This window comes from Sminthopsis crassicaudata, chromosome 2, assembly GCF_048593235.1.
Source record: "Sminthopsis crassicaudata isolate SCR6 chromosome 2, ASM4859323v1, whole genome shotgun sequence".
Classification (NCBI taxonomy): Eukaryota; Metazoa; Chordata; class Mammalia; order Dasyuromorphia; family Dasyuridae; genus Sminthopsis; species Sminthopsis crassicaudata.
The window spans coordinates 589,854,298-589,879,267 of NC_133618.1; the positions used below are offsets into that span (position 1 = coordinate 589,854,298).

The 24,970-nt window shown below is 35.3% G+C and overlaps 1 protein-coding gene and 1 non-coding gene across 3 annotated transcripts in view; both read right to left on the reverse strand.

The window, feature by feature from the left end:
• Positions 1 to 24,970, reverse strand: part of NRAP (nebulin related anchoring protein) — an 81,905-nt gene that overhangs the window by 36,781 nt on the left and 20,154 nt on the right. For both annotated transcript variants that reach the window (XM_074295651.1, XM_074295652.1), the window contains exons 12-25: positions 23,804 to 23,908; positions 20,840 to 20,947; positions 19,919 to 20,023; positions 16,994 to 17,092; positions 14,729 to 14,833; positions 11,149 to 11,256; positions 10,770 to 10,871; positions 8,522 to 8,719; positions 7,738 to 7,842; positions 5,817 to 5,915; positions 4,291 to 4,395; positions 3,468 to 3,575; positions 1,423 to 1,734; positions 203 to 307 (exon numbers count right to left, since the gene is read on the reverse strand). In XM_074295651.1, coding sequence (XP_074151752.1) covers positions 203 to 307; positions 1,423 to 1,734; positions 3,468 to 3,575; positions 4,291 to 4,395; positions 5,817 to 5,915; positions 7,738 to 7,842; positions 8,522 to 8,719; positions 10,770 to 10,871; positions 11,149 to 11,256; positions 14,729 to 14,833; positions 16,994 to 17,092; positions 19,919 to 20,023; positions 20,840 to 20,947; positions 23,804 to 23,908 — 1,764 coding nt within the window. The remainder of the gene's footprint in view (positions 1 to 202; positions 308 to 1,422; positions 1,735 to 3,467; positions 3,576 to 4,290; positions 4,396 to 5,816; positions 5,916 to 7,737; positions 7,843 to 8,521; positions 8,720 to 10,769; positions 10,872 to 11,148; positions 11,257 to 14,728; positions 14,834 to 16,993; positions 17,093 to 19,918; positions 20,024 to 20,839; positions 20,948 to 23,803; positions 23,909 to 24,970) is intronic.
• On the reverse strand, positions 12,533 to 12,639 carry LOC141559174 (U6 spliceosomal RNA). The gene has a single exon (XR_012487257.1). It is a non-coding gene; the product is annotated as a U6 spliceosomal RNA (small nuclear RNA).

Sequence of the window (24,970 nt, forward strand, 5' to 3'; positions counted from 1 at the left end):
TTGCAAAGGCTATATGGGCTCCTACTGGCGCGTGTTTGGTATGTGGTTTCCCTCTAATTACCAGTCCTAGTCTGGGTTTGGAGTCCTTTCATGTAGCATTGCCTTTTTCTTCGCCTTTTGAGTGGAAATGATTTTAATTTTATACAGGAATTTTGCACACATAATGCAGCCAGTTCTGTTACATGCTGTCACGAAATCTCACCTCACTAATGAGTTCTCCTGCCTTCTTAGCCTGTTCCACATTTAATGACCCAGTGGCTATCCATCGAGCTCCTTTCATCCAGTTCAAATCGGCTCTATATTGGTTCTGACAAAGAAAAAAAAAAAATGCACCATTGTTGGTGCTCAGACATTTAAAGCACCATTAAAGGATCCTGACATAGCCCAGAGACCAACTGAGTCAAATTAGCTCCCGCTTTTGTTTTATCTGCTTCTGCACAGTCACAGGTAGAGTCTCCCCCCCCCTTCAAAAATCTTAAATTAATTTTTAAAAATTGGAGCCATCCCTGCTTAGGATGACTTTATGTGATACCCAGCAATATGAGGAGGAGGGGGGGGGAACTCAACCTTTTCCCTCATTATTGACTTCAATCCTGACTCCAGCAGCTGAAAGGAGCAGATCTCATTGTCTGTCTTACCAGTTTTCTTCTTTAAAATGACATGCAGGGGAGAAGAAAATGAGAATGCACAACAGAACGCAGGTGGAAAACTATTTGATGGAATTTCACAAGACATTCAATGCTTCCTGTGGTTTCAGTTCCTTCGTACACATCTCCATGGGGCAAAATATTTCTTTACTTGCCATTATACAAGGAGTTTTAATAGGAATGGCCATTTAAATGGATCCCTTGTTGAAACTAGTTCACCAGTCTACCATGAAGTAATCACACTGGTGAGGATGTATTTCCCCCAAAAAAGAAATATTCAGCAGCATCTGCCCTGATGTTTTGGATCCCGGCCATTATTCGGCCATATTGAGTTAAATTTAAATATGTATATACATAATTAGGTGAAACAATAAATCAATAAACAAACATTTATTAAGGGCTTTCTACATTGCCAGACCTTTTCCCTGATTTCCCAAAAAGCAGAGCTCATTTGTTGCATTATAATCTCTTTTTCCATCACAAGACAACACAAACCAAATTCCTGCCTTTCCCACACATATTCAGGTACATCTATGTGGAAAAATGTATGAATATGAAACTATTCCTTGAATATTTGAAATTGTTGTGAAAATATCTCATGAAGAAGAGCCCCACAATTTCTTTGTCCGAAGGAACCTAAGTTTGTTGATTGCATGATTGGGTGAAGTCACTGGTAAATTAAACATTTTGAATTGGATCTATAAACAAGCCCTAAGAACATAGTTCTTTTAAATGGAGGGGAATCAGGGAGGGTCAATGAAAATAAGCAACTTACATCACTTTGCAAACCATATGCCTTCCTTGCCCATTCCACCTTCATATCTGTTGGCAGAGAGGTAAACTGATGCAGGGCCGTCTTATATCCTATGTCCGTGGCTAAATGTTGTGCCTTCTGGGCATGGACAAGGTGGATCATATCCATGGGGACATGACACTGAGTTTTGACGTCTTCAAATCTTCTCTTATATTCCAGATCACTCTGCAGCTTGGACACTTGGAGAGAATGAGCCATCTGACTATCACCCTGTACACCCTTGGCTCCAATCAACTTGCCTCTGGATTTCTCAAAGTCCTCCTTATACTTTATCTAATGGGAAGAAACCACAAAAATTCACATGAGAATTTCCCTGAGAAAGGAAAAATACATTTATTGCACCCAGAAAGCCCTTTTGTCACTTTATGGTCAACATTGGTTACAAAACAAACTCCCAGAATATTTGAAATCCAGATCAAGTCTGATGGAGCATTTCTATAAATCCAACTCAAGTTCAGTTGTCTGAACACCTACTATGTTCAAAACCTTATAACAGGCCTGAGGGAGTTGCAAAGATAAAAAGATACAATCTTTGCCTTCAAGGCAATCTGGTAGGGGAAAGAAAACATATGCTCAAGGAAATATAATGCAAAGTAGAATAATAATTGCTTAAGTACAAGCAAAATACTCTAGGAGGTTGAAAGGATTTTTCTATAACAGAGGGTCTTAACTTGGATAGGAAAAAAATTACATCTTAATTTTTATTAATATTGAACTGAAATTTAAAATTTCTTTTAATAAATTTTAAAACATTTCTCTGAGAAGTAGTCCATAGATTTCTTTGGAGTGCCAAAATCAGACAAAAATGGTTAAGAACCCTGGTTCTAAACCAGGAAAAGGTAGGTCAGACATTCAATAATGTAAAATAGATTGAGAAAATACAATATCCAGAAAAAAAATTCTGGAGGGGAGTGAAAGCTAGAAGCATCAAATAGAAGCCTCAGACCCAATGCAAGTCACTTAAAGCTGTTTGCCTCAGCTTCCTTGTCTGTAAAATGAAGATAATAATACTAATAAATAAAAAAACATGTAAAACATGATATGCTGAACAAATGTCTACTGTTATGTATGTGAAATTGTTTTTAACTTAAAAGTACTATGTGAAAGAAGTAAAACTGTATGAATGCAAAGTAAATCATGCTATTTTCACTTTTTTCTTTCATTCTTTTGTCCTCAAGTCCTTTTGTACAAAATGATTAATATGGAGATGGTTTACATAATTGCACATGTATAATCTATATCAGATTGCTTACCATCTCAGGCAGTGGGAAAATGAGGGACAGAATTTAGAACTCAAAACATTTTTTAAATGTCAAAAAAAAACTATTTTAATGTATAATTAGGGAAAAATAAAATGTTCTCTCCTCTCTGTGTATATATATATATATATATATATATATATATATATATATATATATATATATATATATATATATATGTATGTATATATACATACATATATATTTTGGGGTTCTAGTTGGGCCTGACTATTTGACTTTGGGCAAATTACTTGAAAGACAGATGGCATAATTATAACAATGGTTCACATTTATGTGGTGCTCTTTGCTAATCTCATTTGGCCTTCACAAGACTGAGGTACGTGCCTTTTTTGTCCCCATCTTATAGACAAAGAAACTTAGACAAAAGATATTAGTGTCTGAGGCGGAGATCAAACCCACACCTTTCTGCCTATAAATTCAGCATTCTATTGGATTTGAAGTCAAAATATCTGGGTTCCATCTTAACTATGCTTCAGGGGTACTTGTGTGGTCCTGAGCAAGACATTTCACATCTCTTTGGGCTTTTTTATTATGTTTAAAATGAGAGTATGGCACTAGGTGATCTCTAAGTCCCTTCTTTCTGTAAATCCCAGGCTTTCCCCTCTCTGATTCTCTGTTTTATCGATTCTAAAATGAAAGACTTCACTCGATGGTCTGTAAAGTCTCTGGGAACTGTAATAGTCAATGATTCAATTATCCATTCTAAAAGCTTGAATAACCACTCACATCACTCGCTAGGTCCCTCTTGGCCTTGGCTGACAGAAAAGACAAGGAGTCCAGGCGAAGTTCAAATCCTTTTGCCTTCTGTTTTTCCCAGCTGCTCTTATACAGTTTCTAAAGAGATATCATTTTTTTAAAAAAATTAATCTTTAGCGGAGACTTTGTCTTCAGACTTCTTAATAGCCTCATTAGGAAGGGAAATTAAATCACCATATGTCACCTACCAATACATAAGAAACTACAATGAAACTCATTAAAACTATGTGACAAATAAAAGTACTGATTTTTAAGTCATCTAGTAGGGAATAACTTAACATCTCTAAACTATCCACAGTTTCATAAAGTCCACAAGCACTTATTAAGCACCTATATATAGGACATTGTGCTAGGTACTGACAGAGAAAGATAAAGTTCACATAGACTGGGAGTTTACAATCTTGTAGTAATTAAATCATTTCTCTCTCTGGGTGATTTTTGAATAACTGAGATATATCACTGATTCTACTAAGTATCCTTTCCTCAAGAATTGATCAGAAAGGAAATATGAGTTAGAAGTAGGGCAATCCCCTAAGACTTAGTTACTAAGCCACAGCCAGGTTACAATCTGTGTTTTTGGAGGGACTTTCCATGCTGGTAGTTCCCCAATTACTAGATCTTTCATGGACTCAAAAATGAGTTAGATTAGAATGCAATCCAAGCACATAATACATAGAACCTTAAATGATATTATCACATTGTCTGAGTCAGTCAGAATTTCAAATAAAGCAGGGATCATAAAATCCCATTTAAAAGAGAAAAAAAGGACATTATTCAATCCCTCTCCCAGTACCTCACTGAGATGCTGGGCATTAGCTCTGGCCTGAAGGAAGAACGGCTCATCTTTGTTGATGGTGTATTGATGAACACAGTGCTCATTTCCAGACTTGTAAGCCACCTGTCCAGCAAAAGGAAAATGTCAACAGAAGAGTCGTCAATTCAATTAAATGAGGAGTTAATAATACATGTGTGGTTTTATGTATTTACTTATATATATATATGTATATATATAGATATACATATATATATATATGTATATATAACTGATAATTTATATCAGTGCATAAGAAAAAAAAGGCCTAGAATAACCATTCAGTACTATGTAGTCTTTTCCTTGATATCACGGGTAGGTGACTATCTGTAACTTCTACCCACTGCTCCTGTTTCTTCATTCTAGTACTAAGAATATTCAACAGCTCTTCAGAAAGTCTATTTTCCTCTCTATCACCATCTTTCACATATCCCCAGACAGAATGATCTAAGTGTCCCTTGCCAACCAGACTACCCACCCCTGGAAACTATTTTATTGATGTCTTCCTTAAAATATAGTGCCCTGAAGTGAATATAGAATACTTAAAATGTGGATGTAAAATGTAAAATATGGAAGATCATGGCTTCCCAGGCCTTGGGAATTATGACTCTCTTAATGTAGCCTCTAATCACATTGGTTGAACCTGTAGTCCATTAAGACCCCCAGATCTTTTTTCACATGAACTGTTGTCTAATCATAGCCATCTTATAAAATACTTTGTAAAGATGACTTTTTTAAAAAATCAGGTAAGACTTTGAATTCTTCCTTAGTACATGCTCTCCATCCCAACTTTGTATCACTTACAAGTTCGATAAGTGGATTTTCTGTGTTTTGTTTTTCCAATTCATTAATAAAAATGTCTTTCCAAAGAGAGACCCCGAGTCTCCATACAAGTTGACTTGAATTTGATATAATTAAATACAGAGGTACAGTTAACATAGAGAGGGAGAAAGAGTCAAGACAGCTTCACCAAAATAAAATTTAGCTTTGGATTTGCCTCAAATGCATCCTTATGTGTGTTTCATGAAGATAATAGAAATTAAGGACTTCGGGAAGCTGTTATAGAGGAACCTTGAAAGTCATGCTTTAAAAAAAGAGTGCATTTGATCTTTGTTCACTTTCTTGGCCAGCTATTGCACTTGACCTTAGGAGTCCACCAGACTCATGGTAGAAGACATGACTGGAGAAGTTGTCAAGGTGACATAGGTAGTAGAAACAACACTTGACTATAAGCCTAAGGCAAAGTCTCTGTTCTATACACATAATTCCATCCCACCAGACCAGGTTTTCCCATCTAAAAAGTATTTTTTCCATATTTTTGGTGGATTGGTAAAAGCTTTGTTGGCTTTTTCCAGTCATTTACTACCCCTTTGTCTCAGTTTCTCTATATGTCATATGAGGAGTTTGTACTTTTAAGGCCCACCCCTCTGGTTCTCAATTTATGGGATTGACTTCTAAGGTCCCTCCGACCTTAACATTCTCATTCCAAAGGCCATCTCAGTGCTTACATTGCTCTGTAGTTCCTGGCTTCTTTTGGCATGTTCCATTTGGGAACTATCAGTAACACTGGTGAACTTCAGAGCATCAGCCCTCTGCCTGTATCTTTTCTGTTTAAAAAAAAAAAAAAAAAAAAAAAAAAAAGGAAGAAAAGAAAATACCATGACACAAAGATACATTGAGGGTACATAAATCCATTTCAGTTGACCAAATTTTTATTAATAATTCCTCATATGTTGCCCACAGTACTTAGTATAATTCCTAGAGCACAGCAGATGCTTAATAATATTGTTGATTGATTAATTAGTCCATAAATTTAAATATTATCCCAACTACTTGGATAATGTAGGAGGCTTACAAAGAAAAGGAATTTCTTCTTTACTGAGTCTAAGATTTGCTAAAGGAGACATTTTATCTTTACATGGGAGGGGTTCCCCAAATCTAACTGTATATTCCAGTTTATGTTCATTTTAGAAATGATGGAACTGATATAGAAAGCCCCTAGAAACAAATAAGAAATTAAGGGATGTGCTCAAGATTAAGATTTGATTTTTACTGCCTCTAAGAATATTTCGACCTCCTACCTATGAGGAGGACTGAGTCAGAAATATCTAAGCCACAGGAGGAAATCTAACTGTCATTTTGTGGTTTTCTGCATGTTTCATAATTAAGTGAGCCACAAGGACCCAAGTGGGTATTTTTCTTCCCTCTGCCCTTCTTTGTGTACATGAGCCGCTCAGCATAGGGGAGGTAGGGTACAGGAAACTCTCAGTGTAGAATACCCTCCACTTACTCAGATCAGCAATTTATCTGTAATTTATAAAAACATAGGATGTCTGGGGCAGCAAAGATTACACGACTTGCCCATAGTTTCCCAATATGTGTCAGAGGCGCAGCGGGGGCTCTGATCTTCCTTATTCTCTACCCACTTTGCCTTGCTAATTGTCCTTGTTGGAGATAACAAGAAATAAAGTCCTTTTGGAGAAAGCCTGCATTCAGCTCTCCGCCCAGGAACACGAGTCCCTTCCAAGATTCCAGTGTTCCCTAATGCTGGCAGAGGTTTGACAAGTTTCCAAATACAGTATTTCCAAAAGTCTTTCATTACCTTCTATTCTCTACTTTTTTTTTCTGAGGTTTAAATTTCTCACACTTTAAGTCAGAAATAAATTTGTTTGTTGCTAAGGAAAGAAATACATTTCTTCTGTGAATTTCAAAGAACTTCAGTGACCTGTATAACACAAATCTTTTAATTGAAATTAGAATTCAAATGCAGCCTTTATTTAAAAAGTGGAGGAGGAATAAAACTTCATTGGCTTTATATAGGATCTATCCTAAGCAATCTAAGGATATTAGATGGGTGAAAATCAGTTAAGATGCATTATAGATTCAAATCCTTCCATTTCTTTCCAGGGTATGCTCCTGATTCTCCTGGATTTTCTCTATTCTGACACAAAAGCCTCATTTTCACACATCAGAACTACGATCTTCCTCTTTACCATCTTCTGACTGGCTGGAGCCTTCCAGAACTTCTTTTTTAAGGAAGATGCCCAGATCAGTCATGTCTTCCTCATTCCTCTTCAGGCTGTGCTCCTGTCTGGACTTTCTGTACCATACCCTGCCTTAACTATCTTGAATTTTTCCCTTTCTAATTTTTGCAAGTCACTTTTTGACTTGCATCATCCCCCTCCCATCCCCATACTTCTTGAAAATAGGTTCTGCCTTTCTGCCTTATTTGTATTCCCATTGGTATCTGGCACACTTAATAAATGCTTGTTGACTTGACTTGATGACAAATGAATGGTGCAGCATCTTTTATTCATTTTATGTAAAAGTCAGTGGATGTAGTTTAGGTAAATTAAGAGATTTTAGCAGTTCTCTCTTAACATCTCCTGAACATGGTCTGAGAGACCAAATGAATTATATCTTGGTTACCTCACTGATCAGCTCTCCGGCCTTCTTGGCCTGTTCTATGTTGAGACTCCCCTCTGCCATCCATCCAACTCCCTTCATCCAGGTCAGGTCTGCCTTGTACTGCAGCTACAAGAGAAAAACCACCATGGTTTAATTAGAGAAAGTGAAATAGATACAGGAAAATCACCAGGAAACAAAAAAAACCCATGCCTTATATGTGCCTTCCTTTTAATACAAACAACAGACAATAAAACAATTGAGCTAACTTTGCATCCAGCTTAATGATTTAATTTGTGCACCATTAAAGGTCCCAATCTGATGCTTTTTTGACAAAGGGCCCCCTCTCCTTGCAATGTAACAAAATTCCCATCCTTTCTTCCATCTAACACCTCATTGTCAATACCTCTTTACCTTCCTAATATCTCCAGGCCCCCACTCTGATTTTCTGTGATCGGATCCTGTTCCATTCTTTCAAGTAGGGTCAGCAAAGTTCTTTGTTCTCTTATCTTTTTTCCCTATCTGGAGCCATTCTAGTTTCTCCCTATCTCCTGATACTCTGGTTAAATCACAGAAGACCCCAAAATGGACTTTTAGACATTCTACTCTGAGGAACCTGCCCTCTGCTGTTATATATACTCAGGCTTTTGAATGCTAAGAGAATGAAAAACTAGGGATTAACTAAGGCTGACAAATCATTCAAGATTTAATCATGAAAGACAAAGATTAAGGTTTATCTAGAAGTCTAAAGTTACTCCGCCCAAAGATATTTGGGAATACCTGGTAACTGGATGGACAGAAAGCTCACCTCACTTTGAAGCTTGTAGGCTTTTTGAGCCCAGTTAGTTTTTATGTCCTCTGGGAGCACTGTATAGACATGCAGCTTCTTCCTGTAGTCCAGGTCACTGGCTAGAGCCTGGGCCTTTCTGGCGTGCTGGATGTTGACCATGTCCATGGGCAGGTGGAAATGAGTCTTACTCTCTTGGAATCCTTTCTTGTATTCAACCTTAGATGCACACACACAGAAACACAAATGTTTTTTGACTTAAAACATGGCTGCAGAGAAATAAAAATGAGGGAGTCAAGAAATAAGTAAGGCTCATTTACAGGAATCAGACACCTTTAGGAGTTATCAGTGCCTGGTACATGGTAGGAAGCTGGCAGGTGGTCTGGTAGATAGAGTGTGGGACTTGAGTCAGGAAATCCTAAATTTAAATTCAGCCTCAGACACTTACCAGCTGTGGGACCCTGAGCAAGTCACTTTACTTTGGTAGTAGAAGTAATAGTAGGAAGTTTTCTCATCTGTTAAATGAGGTGGAAAGGAAATAGCAAACTACTCTAGTATCTTAGTCTAGAAACCTCCCAAAAAGGAGTTACAGTCAGATACTACTGAAAAGCAACTAAATAGTTACAACTGTAGTAGTGGTGGTGGTGATGGTAGTAGTAGTAGTAGTAGTAGCAATAGTAATAATAGTAACAGCAATAGTAGTAGTAGTAATAGCAGTAGTAGTAATAGCAATAGTAGTAGTAGTAATAATAATAGCAATAGTAATAGTAGTAGTAATAGTAGCAATAGCAATAGTAATAGCAATAGCAGTAGTAGTAATAGCAATAGTAGTAGTAGTAATAGTAGTAGTAATAATAGTAATAGCAATAGTAGTAGTAGTAATAGTAATAGCAATAGTAGTAGTAGTAATAGCAACAGTAATAGTAGTAGTAATAGTAGCAATAGCAATAGTAATAGCCATAGTAATAGTAGTAGTAGTAATAGTAGTAATAATAGCAGTAATAGTAGTAGTAGTGATAGTAATAGTAGTAGTAATAGTAGTAACAGCAATAGTAATAGTAGTAATAATAGCAATAGTAATAGTAGTAATAATAACAATAGTAGTAGTAGTAGTAATAGCAATAGTAGTAGTAATAATAACAATAGTAATAGTAGTAGTAATAGTAGTAACAGCAATAGTAGTTGTAGTAATAATAGCAATAGTAATAGCCATAGTAATAGTAGTAATAATAGCAATAGTAGTAGTAGTAATAGTAGTAATAATAATAGTATTAGTAGCAATAGTAGTAATAATAATAGTATTAATAGCAATAGTAGTGATAGTAGTAGTAGTAGTAATAGTAGCAATAATAATAGCATTGGTAGAAATAGTGATAGTAATAGTAATAATAATAATAGTAGTAGTAATAGTAATATGGTAGTAGTAGTAATAGTAGTAGTAACAACAGCAGTAGTAGTAGTAATAGTAATAGTAGTAGTAATATAGTAATAGTAATAGTAGTAGTAGTAGCAACAGCAGTAGTAGTAATAGTAGTAGTAGTAGTAATCATAGTAGTAGTAATAGTATTAGTAGTAGTGATAGTAGTAGTAGAAGTAATAATAGTAGTAATAGCAGTAGTATTAATAGTAGTAGTAGTTATAGTTGTAGTAGTAATAGTAGCAGTAGTAAATGTTTGTTGGGAGATACCATAATATTAATGCTAAATGATATTTTTATAAAGCCTTCAGGTAATAGTAAAGTAGTAGTAGTAGTAGTAGTAAATATTTGTTGGGAGATATTATGATATTAATGCTAACTGACATTTCTATAGTGCCTCCAAGTTTACAAAATCAGGATCTCATCTGATCCTTATAACAACTCTATATGTTCTGCATGGAGGGAAGTGGTTCAGAAAAGTGAATTGTGTCTATAGTCGCATGAAATTTGAACCCAAGTTATTCTTAATTCCAAATCCATTGCTCTTACATTCTTAAAATAAGATGAGAGTCTTCTCAAACCCTGTTTATTGTGTGACTGAACTTCCTGAACTTTATTTATTATTTCTCCCTCTCAAGAACCATCCCTGAATTACTCTGAAATGATAGCCGCAAGTCACGACTAATGAACAAAGGTTGCACCCCTCCGATCTCGCCCTCAGTTCAGTTAAGGAAGGGGTTTCAAGCAGGAGTTTCTATCTGGTTCATGGCCTCATAGGGTGACCGACAAAGAACGCTCACTGAAGAAGTTTTCCCTAAACCCTCTCATAAGTAAGAGGAAAAAATAGTTTACCTCACTGCTCATCTTGGCCACCTGCAGGGAGTGCAAAAGCCTTGAATCTTTGGTTCCCATGGCTCTGCCTTTTGTTTTCTCATAGTCTTCTTTGTATTTAATCTTGAGAGAAAGAAGAAAGTCTCTTGTGAGTGGGGAGAATGGGGGGAGAAGTCCGCCATCCAAAAAGGGCAGGCTGTTACAAGCGCAAGGCGAAGGATGGCAAGGAAAAAAATTTAAAGCATCTCTCAATATTTATCAAATCCAGAATAGGATGAAAGTATTAGAAGTTCTGCAACTTTAAAATGCAACCCAGCAATCATTATTTTCCCCACATGACCACTAACACCTCATCGCAACAATTTCTTATGCATTTACAAGTTAATGAGGTAAAACCTACGTTGCTGGCAAGCTCCCCCGAGGCTTTGGCAGCCAACAAAGGCATGGCATCCAGCTTCATCTCAAACCCTCGGCCTTTTGTCTTCTCCCAACCTTCTTTGTACTTAACCTGATAAAGGAAAGCACCAGGTGAATAGAAGTAGCTATTGGCAGCCTTGCTTAAAGTCGAAGTGAAAAAGTGAAAAGAAAGAAGAAAGTCTCTATCTTCCCTGAGATACAGAAAAATGGGCTATCAGAATTAGAATTTTTGCTATTGTATTATCATTATTATTTTTATTATCATTACGAGTCCATAATAAAGGGAGCTATATATCTAAATTAAGATAAGTAAATGACAGTATGTAAATATTACATATTTATATTTATGTATATAAACATGAACATAATGAATACTGACAATATTAAAAATTAAATTTAATATTATGTTGATGGATAATGAATATAATCAACCATGTTAATGTTGCAAATATTAATAATATGTAAATTATGGTGACCAGATTTAATATTATTGATATTATGTGAATAGTATCAGTAAGGTGGATGTTATGAATGTTTATTACATCTAAATCAAGGCAGATAAATTTCATAATATACAACTGAGAATCCTTTCAGTATGTGGCTTGCAATCAAGAACTTGATTTCAAATCCACCCTAAATGCATATGAGACCATGATCAAAGCATCTCTCCAAGACTACTAACTTGCAAAGAAATTGTTGATCTGCACAGATTAAGGAAGTTTGCACATCAGAAATAAGCCGATGAAATCACAATTCGGGGACAATTATAGATCCAAATGAAATAATGATAATATATCAATACTTCAAAAGATTTGTAATATCACTGAGTGTGGTTATTTCCTCTGCTCATACAGACTGCAAACCCGCTACACCATAGTATAGCCTGAAGATCGTACCTTAAAACTCAGCACTTTTGTCACTATGTCACCTACAGTATTTTGAATTCTGATTTCTCTCTGTGATCATGATCTCCTCCTTCCGTGTCTCTCCTTGCCCCAATTTTCTCAAAGCTATTTTTCATCCTCACAGCATCTTCCAGTTGCCTCCTCCACCCCTTGCTATTCTCCCAATCTAGTCGTGCTCTAGTCTGATTTGTCTCTCAGCCTGGAAAAGTTGACTGATGTCCTTGCATATTCGTCTCCGCCTTTTACTTCCTTCCCTTTTTGTCTCTGCTGCCCTTAACCTACTAGGAGATACCTTCCTCCATCACTCTCACTACCCACTGCCTCTACTCACTCCATGCTCCTGAGTCAACTGGAGGAAGCATTAAACTGTGCTGGGGACATTTGTTATGAATTCAGAACCACAAGTTCTCATTTTTTTCCTTTTTTTTTTTTTTTTTTTTTTTTGTTGTTGTTGTTGTTCTTTAACATATGGAATCGTTCATGAATTTGTGCATTCTCTTTGTTCGGGGGCCATGCTAATCTTCTCTGGGTCATTCCAATTTTAGTATATGTGCTGCTGAAGTGAGCAGCCCGACTGACTCTCCCACCCTCCTTTGTGGTTGTTCATAATCCTCTCTTCTCTATATCTCCCCAGCACTTCTTCTCACAACAAATATCCTCACTTCCTACTTAACTGGGAAAATGGAGGCCATTTGTCATAAATTTCCTCAATATCCTCACTCCATGTACAAAAACTCTGCTACAACATCCATCCCTTACTACAGAAGCCCTCTTCCCATCTCCTGTAAGAGCTCGCCCAATTGATAATATTTTCTCTGTTTCAGTCTTTGTCTCTCTCTGCCTCTCTGTTTCTGAATGTCTGTTCATCTATCTCTTTATGTGTGTGTGTGTACATATATGTATGTCTCAGTGTCTCTTCCTATATATGTATATATACAAAATGTATGTTTCTGTCTCTGTCTCTCTGTCTCTGTCTCTCTGTCTCTGTCTCTCTGTCTCTCTCTCTACATATATATATATATAATTTACATATGTAAACACACATACATATGTATGTCTCTATCTCTCCATATATATGTGTATATGCATATATGTATGCCTTTGTCTCTCCTTATATGCATATATACTTATATGTGTCTCTGTTTCTGTCTCTATGTTTACATCTATCTATCTATCTATCTATGTGTGTGTGTATTTCTCTGTCTCTTTCTGTGTTCTCTCTGTTTATATATGTGTGTGTGTGTGTGTTTTCTGTGTCTCTGTGTTTATTTCTCTCTCTCTATGTATATATATATCTATATCTATATATCTATATACATATGCCTCTGTCTCTGAGTGTTTATCTCTTTGCCTCTGTCTTCCTGTCTCATCTTCAATCCTTCCTCATTTACTTTCTTTTCTCCACCACTTACAAATATGATCAAATACATAATTCATTCTGAAGAAATTCTCCCTTTGACCCTTCCATCTTCCCAAGCATCCTCTCTTTCTCCTTTTTTTTTGGCTGTTAAATGTCCAGAAAGAATCTCCTACCCTTGAGACCTTTAGACCTTTATTTCTCACCACAATGCGTGACTCTGTCCCTCACAGTCCGGGCTCCAACCTACTTGCCCAACTGAAATTGTTCTTTCCAAAGTTATCAACAATCTCTAAACTGCAAAAGCTGATTCTTAGTCCCCATTCTCCTTAACTCTTCTGCAGCCCAGAGTCAAAACTAGGGTAAGGGAACCAGAGCTTTGCCCCAAGGAGTCTCATTTAGAGGATGATAGAACAGAGAAAACAATGACGATACTTTCAGTCCTCCAAGTATTTAGAATCAGCACTCATATACTACAATTTAGCACCTAGGAACCTGGAAGCACTTACAAGTAGGACACTACTGTGTTGCAGACTAGGATGATTTTTCCCCCCTAATCCTCTCTGAGGCTTTTACCATATGCTTGTTCTGGAGTGCTTTGTCACACTTATTGCTGTGATTGTTTAATTTTTTTCAGTTGGGTCCTACTCTTTGTGGGTCCCCTTTTGGGGTTTTCTTGGCAACGATATTGGGGTGGTTGGCTATTTCCTTCTCCATCTCCTTCTACAGATGAGGAAACTGAGGCAAACAGGATTAAGTGACTTCCCCAGAGTCACTCAATTAGTATCTGAGACCAAGTTTAAATTCATGGGGATGCACCTTCCTAACTCTAGTCCAGTGCTCTACCCTAGCTGCTGCTTTGTTATTCCAAAGACAAAGCTCCTATTTTCACCTCTGTCTGCTACTTCATCCTTTTCCTCATCATAATTTCTCCTCCCTTGGCTTCTGTGACCCAGGCCAATCCTGGTCCTCCTCCAAACTGCCTGACCTCCCTCAGCATCTCTAGTGCATTAATGCCCATCTAATTTCCGCAGAGTGAGGGTCCCCTTGTGCTCTGCCCTAGGTCTTCTGTACTTCAGGCTGTCTCCCATAGACATCCCATCTCCTCCTATGGATTCAATATATATTTCTATGCTTATAAGTACCAGATTTTTCTACTTCATTCAGTTTGTCTACTGTACCCCTGTTTGTGGTGTGTGTATATATATATATATATATATATATATGCATGTGACAAATGAACTTGACATGTCTGTGGAATTGATGGAAGCAGCTCCTGTTTAGGCACTTGGTTTGCTTACCTCACTGAAGAGTTCAGCATTGGCTCTCGCTTTTACTAAATGAGGTACATCTTGTGGCAGGGTGTAATTCAACTTGTTTTTCTCATAATCTGCCCGGTAATTCACCTGTTAGGACCCCAAATATCAAGTTGTGAGTTCCATGTTTCTAAGTAGGTCAAATACAAACATGTTCCCTTAACTTATACCAAAAGAAAAAAGCTATGGGCATTCTCCTCCTCAATCAAATTAGTGATCCTGAAGTTGGGTGAGGAAGAAAAGGAAAAAGAAAAAGAGAAAAGGAGGAGAGAAAAAAAGGAAGAGAAGGAAGGAAACTCCAAAATGACTATAATTTGGTGAATGATGATGTTTTTAAAAGGATATAATAGAGAAGACAGGTGTAACTAAAACCACCCAAAAAATGAACATAGAAAATTATAGCTACAATATAACAACCCTAGAAACCATTGTGTCCCATCTGTTTAGTTTAGAGATAAAGAAACTGAGTCTTGGAGAAATAAAAGTAGTTTGCCCAAGGTCAGAGGCTAAATTGGACTAAGGTAGAGAGGGCTGGAACATAAGCCCAGACCTACTGGGCTCCCGGATTTGCCCCAAAGGAACGGAAGAAGTCAGGGGGGTTGAAGAACTTCTCACTTCTTGCTGTGTCTCCATTGCTGCTTGAGAGTTCTAGGAGATCAGAAGCAGCCCCATAGTGAAAGGCACCCAGGACTGTAGCCAGAAGATCTGAGTTTGAATTCTAAGATTTATTAGCCATGTGACAAGACAAATTTTTCTCCTTCTCTGATTCTCAGTTTCTTTATCTTAAAAGTAATGCTTCCATTATCTATTTTATAAAGCTGTCATTGTGAGAATTAAATGAGATGACTTCCAGAAAAAAAAGACTTCACAAAATAAAACATTTTACAAATATAAGCTGTGGTTATTTTGGTGTTATTATTTGGTTATTATATTTGGTTGTTATTATTCATTTGGTGTTATTATTCATTGACTGGCAGAAAGTGCCATAAAATGTTGGCTATTAGTTATTATTATTATTATTATTATCTCTGTTATTAAATAATTACATTTTCTATTTATTGAAATGCTTTATATAATCATCACCCCCACTTACCTCTTAAGAAGGTTGTGAATGAAGCAATTTTACAAATTACTTGATATAAATTTACATAGTGCTCACTGTGTGCCAGATAGTGCTAATCATTTGATAATAATAACAGCTAGTATTTATATAGTACTTCCTATTTTCTAGGCACAGTAGTATTTATCAACAACAACAACAACGATAATAGCGAATATTTATATAGTGCTCACTATGTGTCAGGCATACTGATAAACATTTAATAATACTAATAGCTAGAGCTTACCATGTGCTAGGCATAGTACTAAGCATTTAATAATAATTATAGCTGATATTTATATAGTGCTTAGTATCTTCCAGCCATAGTGTTAAGCATTTAGTAATAATAATGATAACTAATATTTGAATAGTGCTTAATGTGTGACAAGAACAGTGCTAAGCATCTAAAAAGAATAATAATTATACTAATCTTCATGTAGTATTTACTTTGTGCCAGGCTAAGAAGCTTACAAAAGTTATCTAATTTGATTCTCACAAAAACTCTGCAAGATAGGTACTATTATTATCTCCACTTTTACAGTTGAGGAAACTGAGGCAAATGGAGTTAAGTGAGTTGCCCAGGGTCACATAGCTAGTAAGTGCCTGAGGCCAAATTTTAACTCTTCTCCAACTCCAGAACATGCTCAAACTAGTGAACCAACAGCTGCCTCTAGAAGATATTAAACTGACTGAATGATTTGATAGATTTTACTAAAAAACATCAGAATCATTCTTTTAATGGAAGCATACAAGATGAAGAACTGAGTGTGGAGCCATTATCAGCCAAGTACAAATCACATTTCAGACATTTACTGCTCATCTGACCCAGAACAAATTACTTATTCCTTTATCTGTAAAATGGGGATAACAATTGCATGTCCTTCCCAGGATTACTGTTATGATCAAATTAGAAAATGTTACGTGAAGCCCTCTGCAAACTTTAAAACATATAAAAAATGGGAGTTATTTGAGTCTGTGAAAAACAATATGACATCAGTTTCTCCATATTCACATGGGTGATCATCAAAGGAGAATCTCAAGGTGGCCAAAAGCCCGTTGGATAAAGAGAAGTAAAATGAAGGTGATCGCAATGTTCCCAATTGGCCGCCAAGAGTCAGGAATAACTTAGTGGTCAGTGGTATCCCCCTTACATGACTGAGTTGTTGTGCGTTCTTCTTGGCTTGGACAATCTGGGGAGTATTGGTCACGGAGCTGTACTTCAACTTGTCAATGCTCTGCCTATAGTTGACCTGGATCAAAAGGAGACATTATAGAAATCAACTTGTTCTCATATAAATAAGTAGACAACGTTTGCTTGGTTGTTGGATGGTGTCCTCACTAATTATTAACTCATCAGCTTACTAATATGAGCACAAAGTAATGCTTGGAGACAGAAGATATGATTTAGAATAGATTTTGTAAAATATAAAAATAATACTATACACTGAAAAGTGAAAAAATCACAATCAATGAAAATAATTGACATGACTTTTTATAAAAGGGAAAGAAGATTACTCTATTTGAGGACAATTTTAATGTCTCTTCCCTTTATATCCACTAGATCATCCCCGAATAATCTCTCAGCATTCTTCTTGGTCTATGAATAAATTTATGAACCTGCCTTTAGGGATAGGTGTTATGTCCTGCCAACCAACTGGACTGACCAACTCCTACTGATGCTGCTTGCGTCTGGGCCTGGCTAAAGTCTGAGGAACATGAAGACAAACAAGGTTATGAACAACCTTGAGTAATGGGGTGACTCAGAACAACATGAAGGTATCCAAACGAGGGCAAGAAGAGAGCAGAACGGAAGGCTGAAGAATGCCAAACTTAAAAGGAGAAAATTGTGGCAAGGTTCATGCTTCTAATAATACTAATCCATTATGGCTTCAATAGGTTGCTGTAGGTCAATCTAGGCTTCTAGGAAAATTGTATTTAATGTTCCAAACATTTTTGTTTGTAAAGGAACTTCTAAAACATGGCCCACTTATAAAGTGGCGATACCTGTTTTAGAAATAATTCAAAGTACATGACAATCTAGCAGTGCTCTAGTATTAGTCCTGTATCACCTTTGTAAGTGAATGATGGAAATACTATTAGACTTGTAGGTAATGATTTAGCATGAAGTTTTTGCATGCTCTGAGACTGGAATATAGGGGAAAGTAAAAATAATAATAATAATAATAAAGTTATTTCAATGTCAACCACTAATGAGATTAGCTAGCTTCCTAATATATTAATTCTGTAGCAAAAATGATCATCTCATAAGAAATGAATTAGGATTTTGAGTTCTGCAAGATTAAATGTAATGAAAAATATATTTTTAAGCTGCATATGCCTGACAGATAACTAGGTATTAAATACAGAGCAGAATACAATTATTTTTCACTGTAGGACATAATTAACAGTCAGCATAGTTAATCACTTCCTTGCAACATCAGAAATGCATGTATATTGCTTCAATCTAGGTTCTGAAGGGTTCTTTGCCATAGAATGAAGTCTAATTTTAATGATATTTAATGTTGACAAAAAAAAATCCTTCTAAATGGAATTCCCTTTAACTAAGTACCTCTAATTTAACTCCCATTTCTTCTCCATTAGTCTGCCTTAATGGTTCTGGGACAGAGACAGAGTAGGGACAAGATGTTAGTATTTCTTATGCAAACTTGTAAAAATCACACACACACACCCACACAACCCTCATTTGAAAATTGAGTTCCTCCTCTGGTACTGTACACAGGAAGCTTTGAGTCTACTCTATAATACATCCAAAGCTAAAGAACTGTGTGTCATGGAAAAACCCTATTTTCAGTCATTAGAATTTATGCATTTTTTAAAAGAAATTATAAAAAATATCCCTTGTAGGAAAAATGAAAACAAGGGATAATGTTATAAAAAATTGACATATATACTGTCAAAAAATTTATAATTATAAAATTAATTTTAAAAAAGCATCCCTTGTAGTGCTCCCTGAGTGTTGTATCTGAAGTAGCTTACCTAACTAATCTATCCCTAATTTTAACTACAATTGAGAAAAAAATGCAATATGTTTTTTTTTTGTTTTTTTTTTTCACATTTTTGTCCAACAAGACTCTACAGTTCCATCCTTGAGGGACAGAAACAGCATGATAGGATCACGGATTCAGTTCTGGAAAGGATCTTAAAAGCTATTAAATCCAACCTCTTCATTTTACAAATGGGAAAATTGATATTGAAAGTGGTTGATTTGCCCAGGGTCACACAGATAATAAATCTCTGAGGCTGAACATGGACCCAGGTATTCCTAATTCCAAGTCCAGTTCTTTATCTATACTACCACCTGCCTCTATAAAAATTGATAATAAGAACCATGTTCAGATATTCTTAGCAAACAACAGATATATTTGTGGGGTGTGACCTGACTGAGATTTCTGTTTGTATCCAAATCCACATAATGACAAACCCTGTTATTTTGTAGCATAAATCAGAAAATCTTCATTCTGGATTTTCATGTCTAAATAAATCTGCTGGATCAGAAGGATTCTGCCCCACAAAGGACATTTTAAAAGGACCCAATCATTTCTAAATAGTGTTTGCAGAAAAAAATAAGTTATCTGTTTTCAGCAGATAAATTAAAATGTCAACCAAAGAAATGGATAGCATAACATAGTAGAGCAAAATTATAATAAATCAGTGAAAAATCAGCCTAAACCAACTTTCTGACATTTATAAACTTTCACTTTTTCTTTTTTTAATCAACTGCCTTAAAACATTCAATTTTGTTGCTTCCTTTCATCTTTATTAGAAGAGTATTAAGTTAGGTGGGTCAATGGATAGAATCCTGGGTCTAGAGTCAAGAAGATTCATTTTTCTGAGTTCAAATCTGGCCTCAGACACTTATTAGATGTGTGACCGTGGGCAAATCACATCACTTGGTTTGTCTCAGTTTCCTCATCTATAAAATGAGCTGGAGAAGGGATGGCAAACCCTTCCAGTATCTTCACCAAGTAAATCCCCTAAAGGGTCACAAAGAGTAGGATATTTCTGAAAAATGACTAAGCAACAAAAGCAAAAGGGGATCTTGGAAATCAACTTACATCTTTCAAGGGAATGAGTTTCATGGTTGTCTGATAGGAAGGAGTAAGAGTTGCTGGGTAGTTGTAATCAATGTTGTCATGTTTATAATCAGATTTATAGGCTATCTGAAATAGAAAACAATAAAAACAAATACAAGTTTGGAGAATGGAGAAAATCATAAATTCTTTAACTATCATACATAAAAAAAAACCAACACCAAAGTGAGTTCAAGATCAAATAAGAAAACAAATAAGAAAATTAAATTATTTGCGTGTTTTTTTAAAAAAATGCTGGTTGAGTCTATTTATTTTATTCAATTGATATAATACCAATTGGCTTTTACCTTTGCTATATCTAATACAGTAGAGAGAGCACTGACTCTGGAGTCAAAGGATTTGGATTAAAATCCCACTTCTCATATATACTATTTGTGCAACATTGATCAACTCACAAGTGTTCTGAATCTCAATTTCTTCATCTGTAAAGTGAGGAAACTGGGCTGTGACAAACTATAACCTTTATAATCCCTTCCAGCTATAAAACTATAACTGCATGATCCTTTCTCTTTCCATCCTCTTACCCTACCCCTGATTTAGCACCACGTGCATAATAGCTTAATAACAATTTATTGTATTGAATAATATCAAAATACTTCTTTTATTACTCATTTTTGATGAACTGAAAATTAAATAAATTAATAAAAATCCTTTGGGAAACAGAGGTGATAACATTTAAATTTTAGGGATTAGTTCATTTTAAAGCTCTGATATGATAGGTGGGTCAATTTTAAAATTCATCTTCTAATAGTGGAAAAAAAGTACAAAAAAAAACTGGTCAAAATTCCCTCCTCCCCTTTCTTAAAATATCACCTGTTTTTTTTCTTGGCCAGTTTGGCCTCCACAGGGAAAAAAAACAAAAACAAACAAAAAAAAAAAACTCACATTGCTTGCCAGATTTGCAACCTTCATGGCATGTAGAGTACGCCGATCCATGCCAACTCCTTCATAGTGGCCTTTCAGTTGGTTCTGATAATTTTCCTTGTATTTATTCTGCAAAGAAGCACCCACCATTCAATTCCATCATTCTTCTACTCAAAGCAATAAAAGAAAAATAATCCTCATTTTTTCAGTCTCAAAATTAAAAGAGAAATAATGAACTATAACTTTGTTAAGGTGTTTACTATTCTAAGTATTATTATTATACCAATGCCCTAAAAATTTGTTAAACATTTTTTAACTCAAAGTTTCAATTAAATACCAAAACATTAGTTGAGTACATCCTGGCAAACATATAGGGAAAAACATATAGATTCTTTAAAGCCAAGAAGCTGTATTTTTTTTTCAAGCCTCATCCGAAAAGATAGCAATTGCTGAATTTTCTTCTTTCAATGTGAAAACCTGTAGCATTTTAATCAGATTATGGTCTATCAATGGAGTCAATATTTATAGAGTACCCACTATATACAAAGACCTGTCCCAAACACTGCAACAAAGCATTAGGAGCTACTTTTTTTCTTGATGATTGCGTTTTTTAAAACACAGATAATTATGTGTGTGTATATATATATATATATATATATATATATATATACACACATTTTGGTATATACACATCACATATTACACATGTATATATATATGTGTGTGTGTGTGTGTGTGTGTGTGTGTGTGTGTGTGTGTACACATACAAAACCAAGTAAAGAAATAAAATATATCTACTTTATGTTTTTTATGTATACAAACACACAAACCAAGTTTGGAGATAGCTAGTTAGCAAGATATCTATATATCTCTCCATATTGATAAAGTGGTATATATAGATATATAGATATCTATCTAGATCTATATCTTTATACAGATATTTATCAATTTAGATCTCTCTGTATCTCTATATACATATATACATATATATATGTATATATATATATATATATATATATATATATATATATATATATCCAAACTTGGTTTTTAATCAGAAACTTCATGTTTTGACCAAATTCAATTCAATAAACACGTATTATATGGCATTCATATATCATGCTACATCAGTGGTCCTCAGACTTTTTAAAAAGGGGGCCAGTTCACTGGAGGGCCGGACTATAGTAAAAGCAAAACCTCACACTCTGTCTCTGCCCCTCAGCCCATTTGCCATAATCTGGCGGGCCACATAAACATCCTCAGCAGGCTGCATCTGGCCCGTGGGCCATAGTTTGAGAACCCCTGTCTACATGTTGGGGGTACCATGACCAAAAAAAAAGGCCCAACTCTTGGGAAGCTTCAATTCTACTAAAAGAATAACCTGTAAATAAATAAGTAGATACAAAATATATTTAAAATATATATAAAATATTTTCTGGGGAAAGAATGTTACAATTGAATGAATAGTGAATTGAATCTTGAAGAGAGCTGGGGTTCCCAAGTGCAGGAGGGACAGAGAACCTGGACAAAAGCATCAAGATGGGAGACAGAATATTATAAAAACAGCAAGCAGGTCAGTTTGGTGAGAACATAAAAGTGCCTGACAGGAAGTGTTGTGCAATCAGCCTGACAGCATAGGATAAAAACAGATTGTGAAGGACTTTAAATTCCAGATAGAGGAGTTTGTATTCAATCCTAGAGACAACAAAAAATCACTGATGCTTCTTGAACTCGAGAGTTACATGGTCAGACTTGTACAACAAATCATAATAAACACGGCCCAAACTCACCTAGTTAAGTTAGTGGTCTTATTCTATTTTCCTGAAGAACAAGAACCATATTTTTTTTCCTAATTACTCTGTACAGTATGAGTGTCAATGGGCATTTATGAAATCTTTATAATATTAATGATCACTGCTCATACTAATACATTTTGCTCTTCAGAAAAGTCTAATAAAAAATAAATTTTCCTATTACATTTTAAAATATTTCCCAAGCTAGCTCTATAGAATCAGTGGACAGAGAAGGCAAATTAAAGCCAGTGGGAAGAAAGGAAAGGCAGAACAGATCCAATGGAGTTACAAAAAGAAAGATTCTGGTATAACATAGATGAGAATTTACTAGTGAATACAACGATTGAAGGGTGTAACAAGTTGTCCTGAATAGGCACCCAGATCCCTTTCTCTGAAGGGATTTAAAAAGATGGCCCTCTATCAAAAATACTCTGGTATTATTGATTTCTCAATGAGTAAAGTAGATCAAACTAGATTATTTCTAAGATACCTTCTAATTCTAAAGACTATGATTAAGTGAAATAAGGTGATAAAATAAAATCATGTAAAAATGGTTTATAGAATTGAGGTACACTTATTATATCCTTTCATCTGAGTCAGAAATATATTGTATATAAAGCCCATACTGGGATAAGGCAACTATGAATTGCCCTCAAAAATGGAAACTTAGAGGGTGCAAAAAGTTAAGTAATGATTTTAAAAGACTGTGCAAATAAAAAAATCATTTTGTTTTAGTTTTATAGAATTTGTATTATATTAGCAGCATATGAGTTACAAAGAACAATTAAACTAGGAAATTATTGGGTAGTTTCTTTGTAATCACTTAGCAGGAGACTCCTTCCCACACAATATTGCCTTGTTCCTTTTCAAAATAGAACCTGCCCAGCAATGACCTTAAGAGAGTATCTGCCTGACTTTAAGAGATGGTATCTGGGTTTCCCTCACCACTATTGATTTGAGGAGATGTTTAATGCTCCTTGACCAGAGCATCAAAATAGCAAGTTATAACTCTAATTTAATCTTATATGATCCATTTTATCAGTAGTGACTGCTACAGCCAAAAGCTACTGATGTTTCTGCCATGCTTATCTGAAAAATTCACATTAATATATTAATATTAAGCATATTAATAGTTCTAGAAGCTAGGAAGGCAAGAGGTACAAGGCCTAAGGTAAGAGCATTAAGAACTTACATCACTGGTGAATTTTGAGATCTTGCTGACGTTCCTGAACTGAGGAGTTTCGCAGTAGTTAATACTGTGGCCTTTACTGTTGTCCAGATCTTTTTTATATTCCACCTTAGAAACCAAAATATCATGAGATACAATATAATCAAACCCCAAATTGACCTCTAAAGCCTCTGAAGAAATTGAAAATGACTTACTTAGAAAATCTTCAACCCAAAAGTTAAAAAATTTTAAAAGAATTTTTAAATAAACATGATTTCCTTAACCACCTCATAGCAATATAGTTCTAGTCATCTACTCTTTACCAAATCCTCCAAAATTTTATCTGATTCATACAACATAATAAAAAGTTAATAATTGTTTTATAGATTATGACTGAAGATCCCATAAAGAGATGAGGAGAGTTCCTTCTACTTTATGACTGTTTGAGAATCCTTGCATAGTAGAATGGGAAATACTATGCAGTAACTATTAAATCAATCCCAAATTACTATGAGTAATTGGAGAGGCCAAAAAGTCCTATTACCATTAATAGTGTCTCAGCTGAGCTGTCGCCACAGATAAACACATGGTTAGAAGTAATCTGAAGACTCCCTGGTGCCTTCTCTTACAAATGGAAATGTAACTGCATTTTATGTGACAAACTACAAAATACATACTTATGATTTGTTCTTTTTTTAAATGCTTAAAGCATAATATAGGAAAAATCTCCCCCAATATTCAGCAACTCATTTTCCTAAGTTCTAAAAATATAGATGCTGTTTATTTAACAATATCTTGCAGTTAAATCTAAGAAAAGGCATCATAGAATCAGTTCTGAGTTCTGGTCCGATCTCTGCCACTATTTGTATGAACTTGGACAATCCTTCTTGGAGACTGTTTTCTAAACTGTTAAATGAGGGGATTAGACAACATGGTTTCTAAGGTTTGTTCTAGTTCTATGTATTTATGAAACACTTTCTTATAAAAGGAATAGTCCCTGGAAGCTAGAGTTAGGGAAAAGCCTTCAGGATAGACTTGAAACTATTGATACTCATCAGGATTATGAATACTTTTAATACACTTTTTTACTTCAGATAAAAAGTGAATACAGCTAAGTTCCAGTGAATGTGAATAAAGAATCCTCTGAAATGATAGAATTAATTGAATTTATACTCTATATTTCTACTGGGC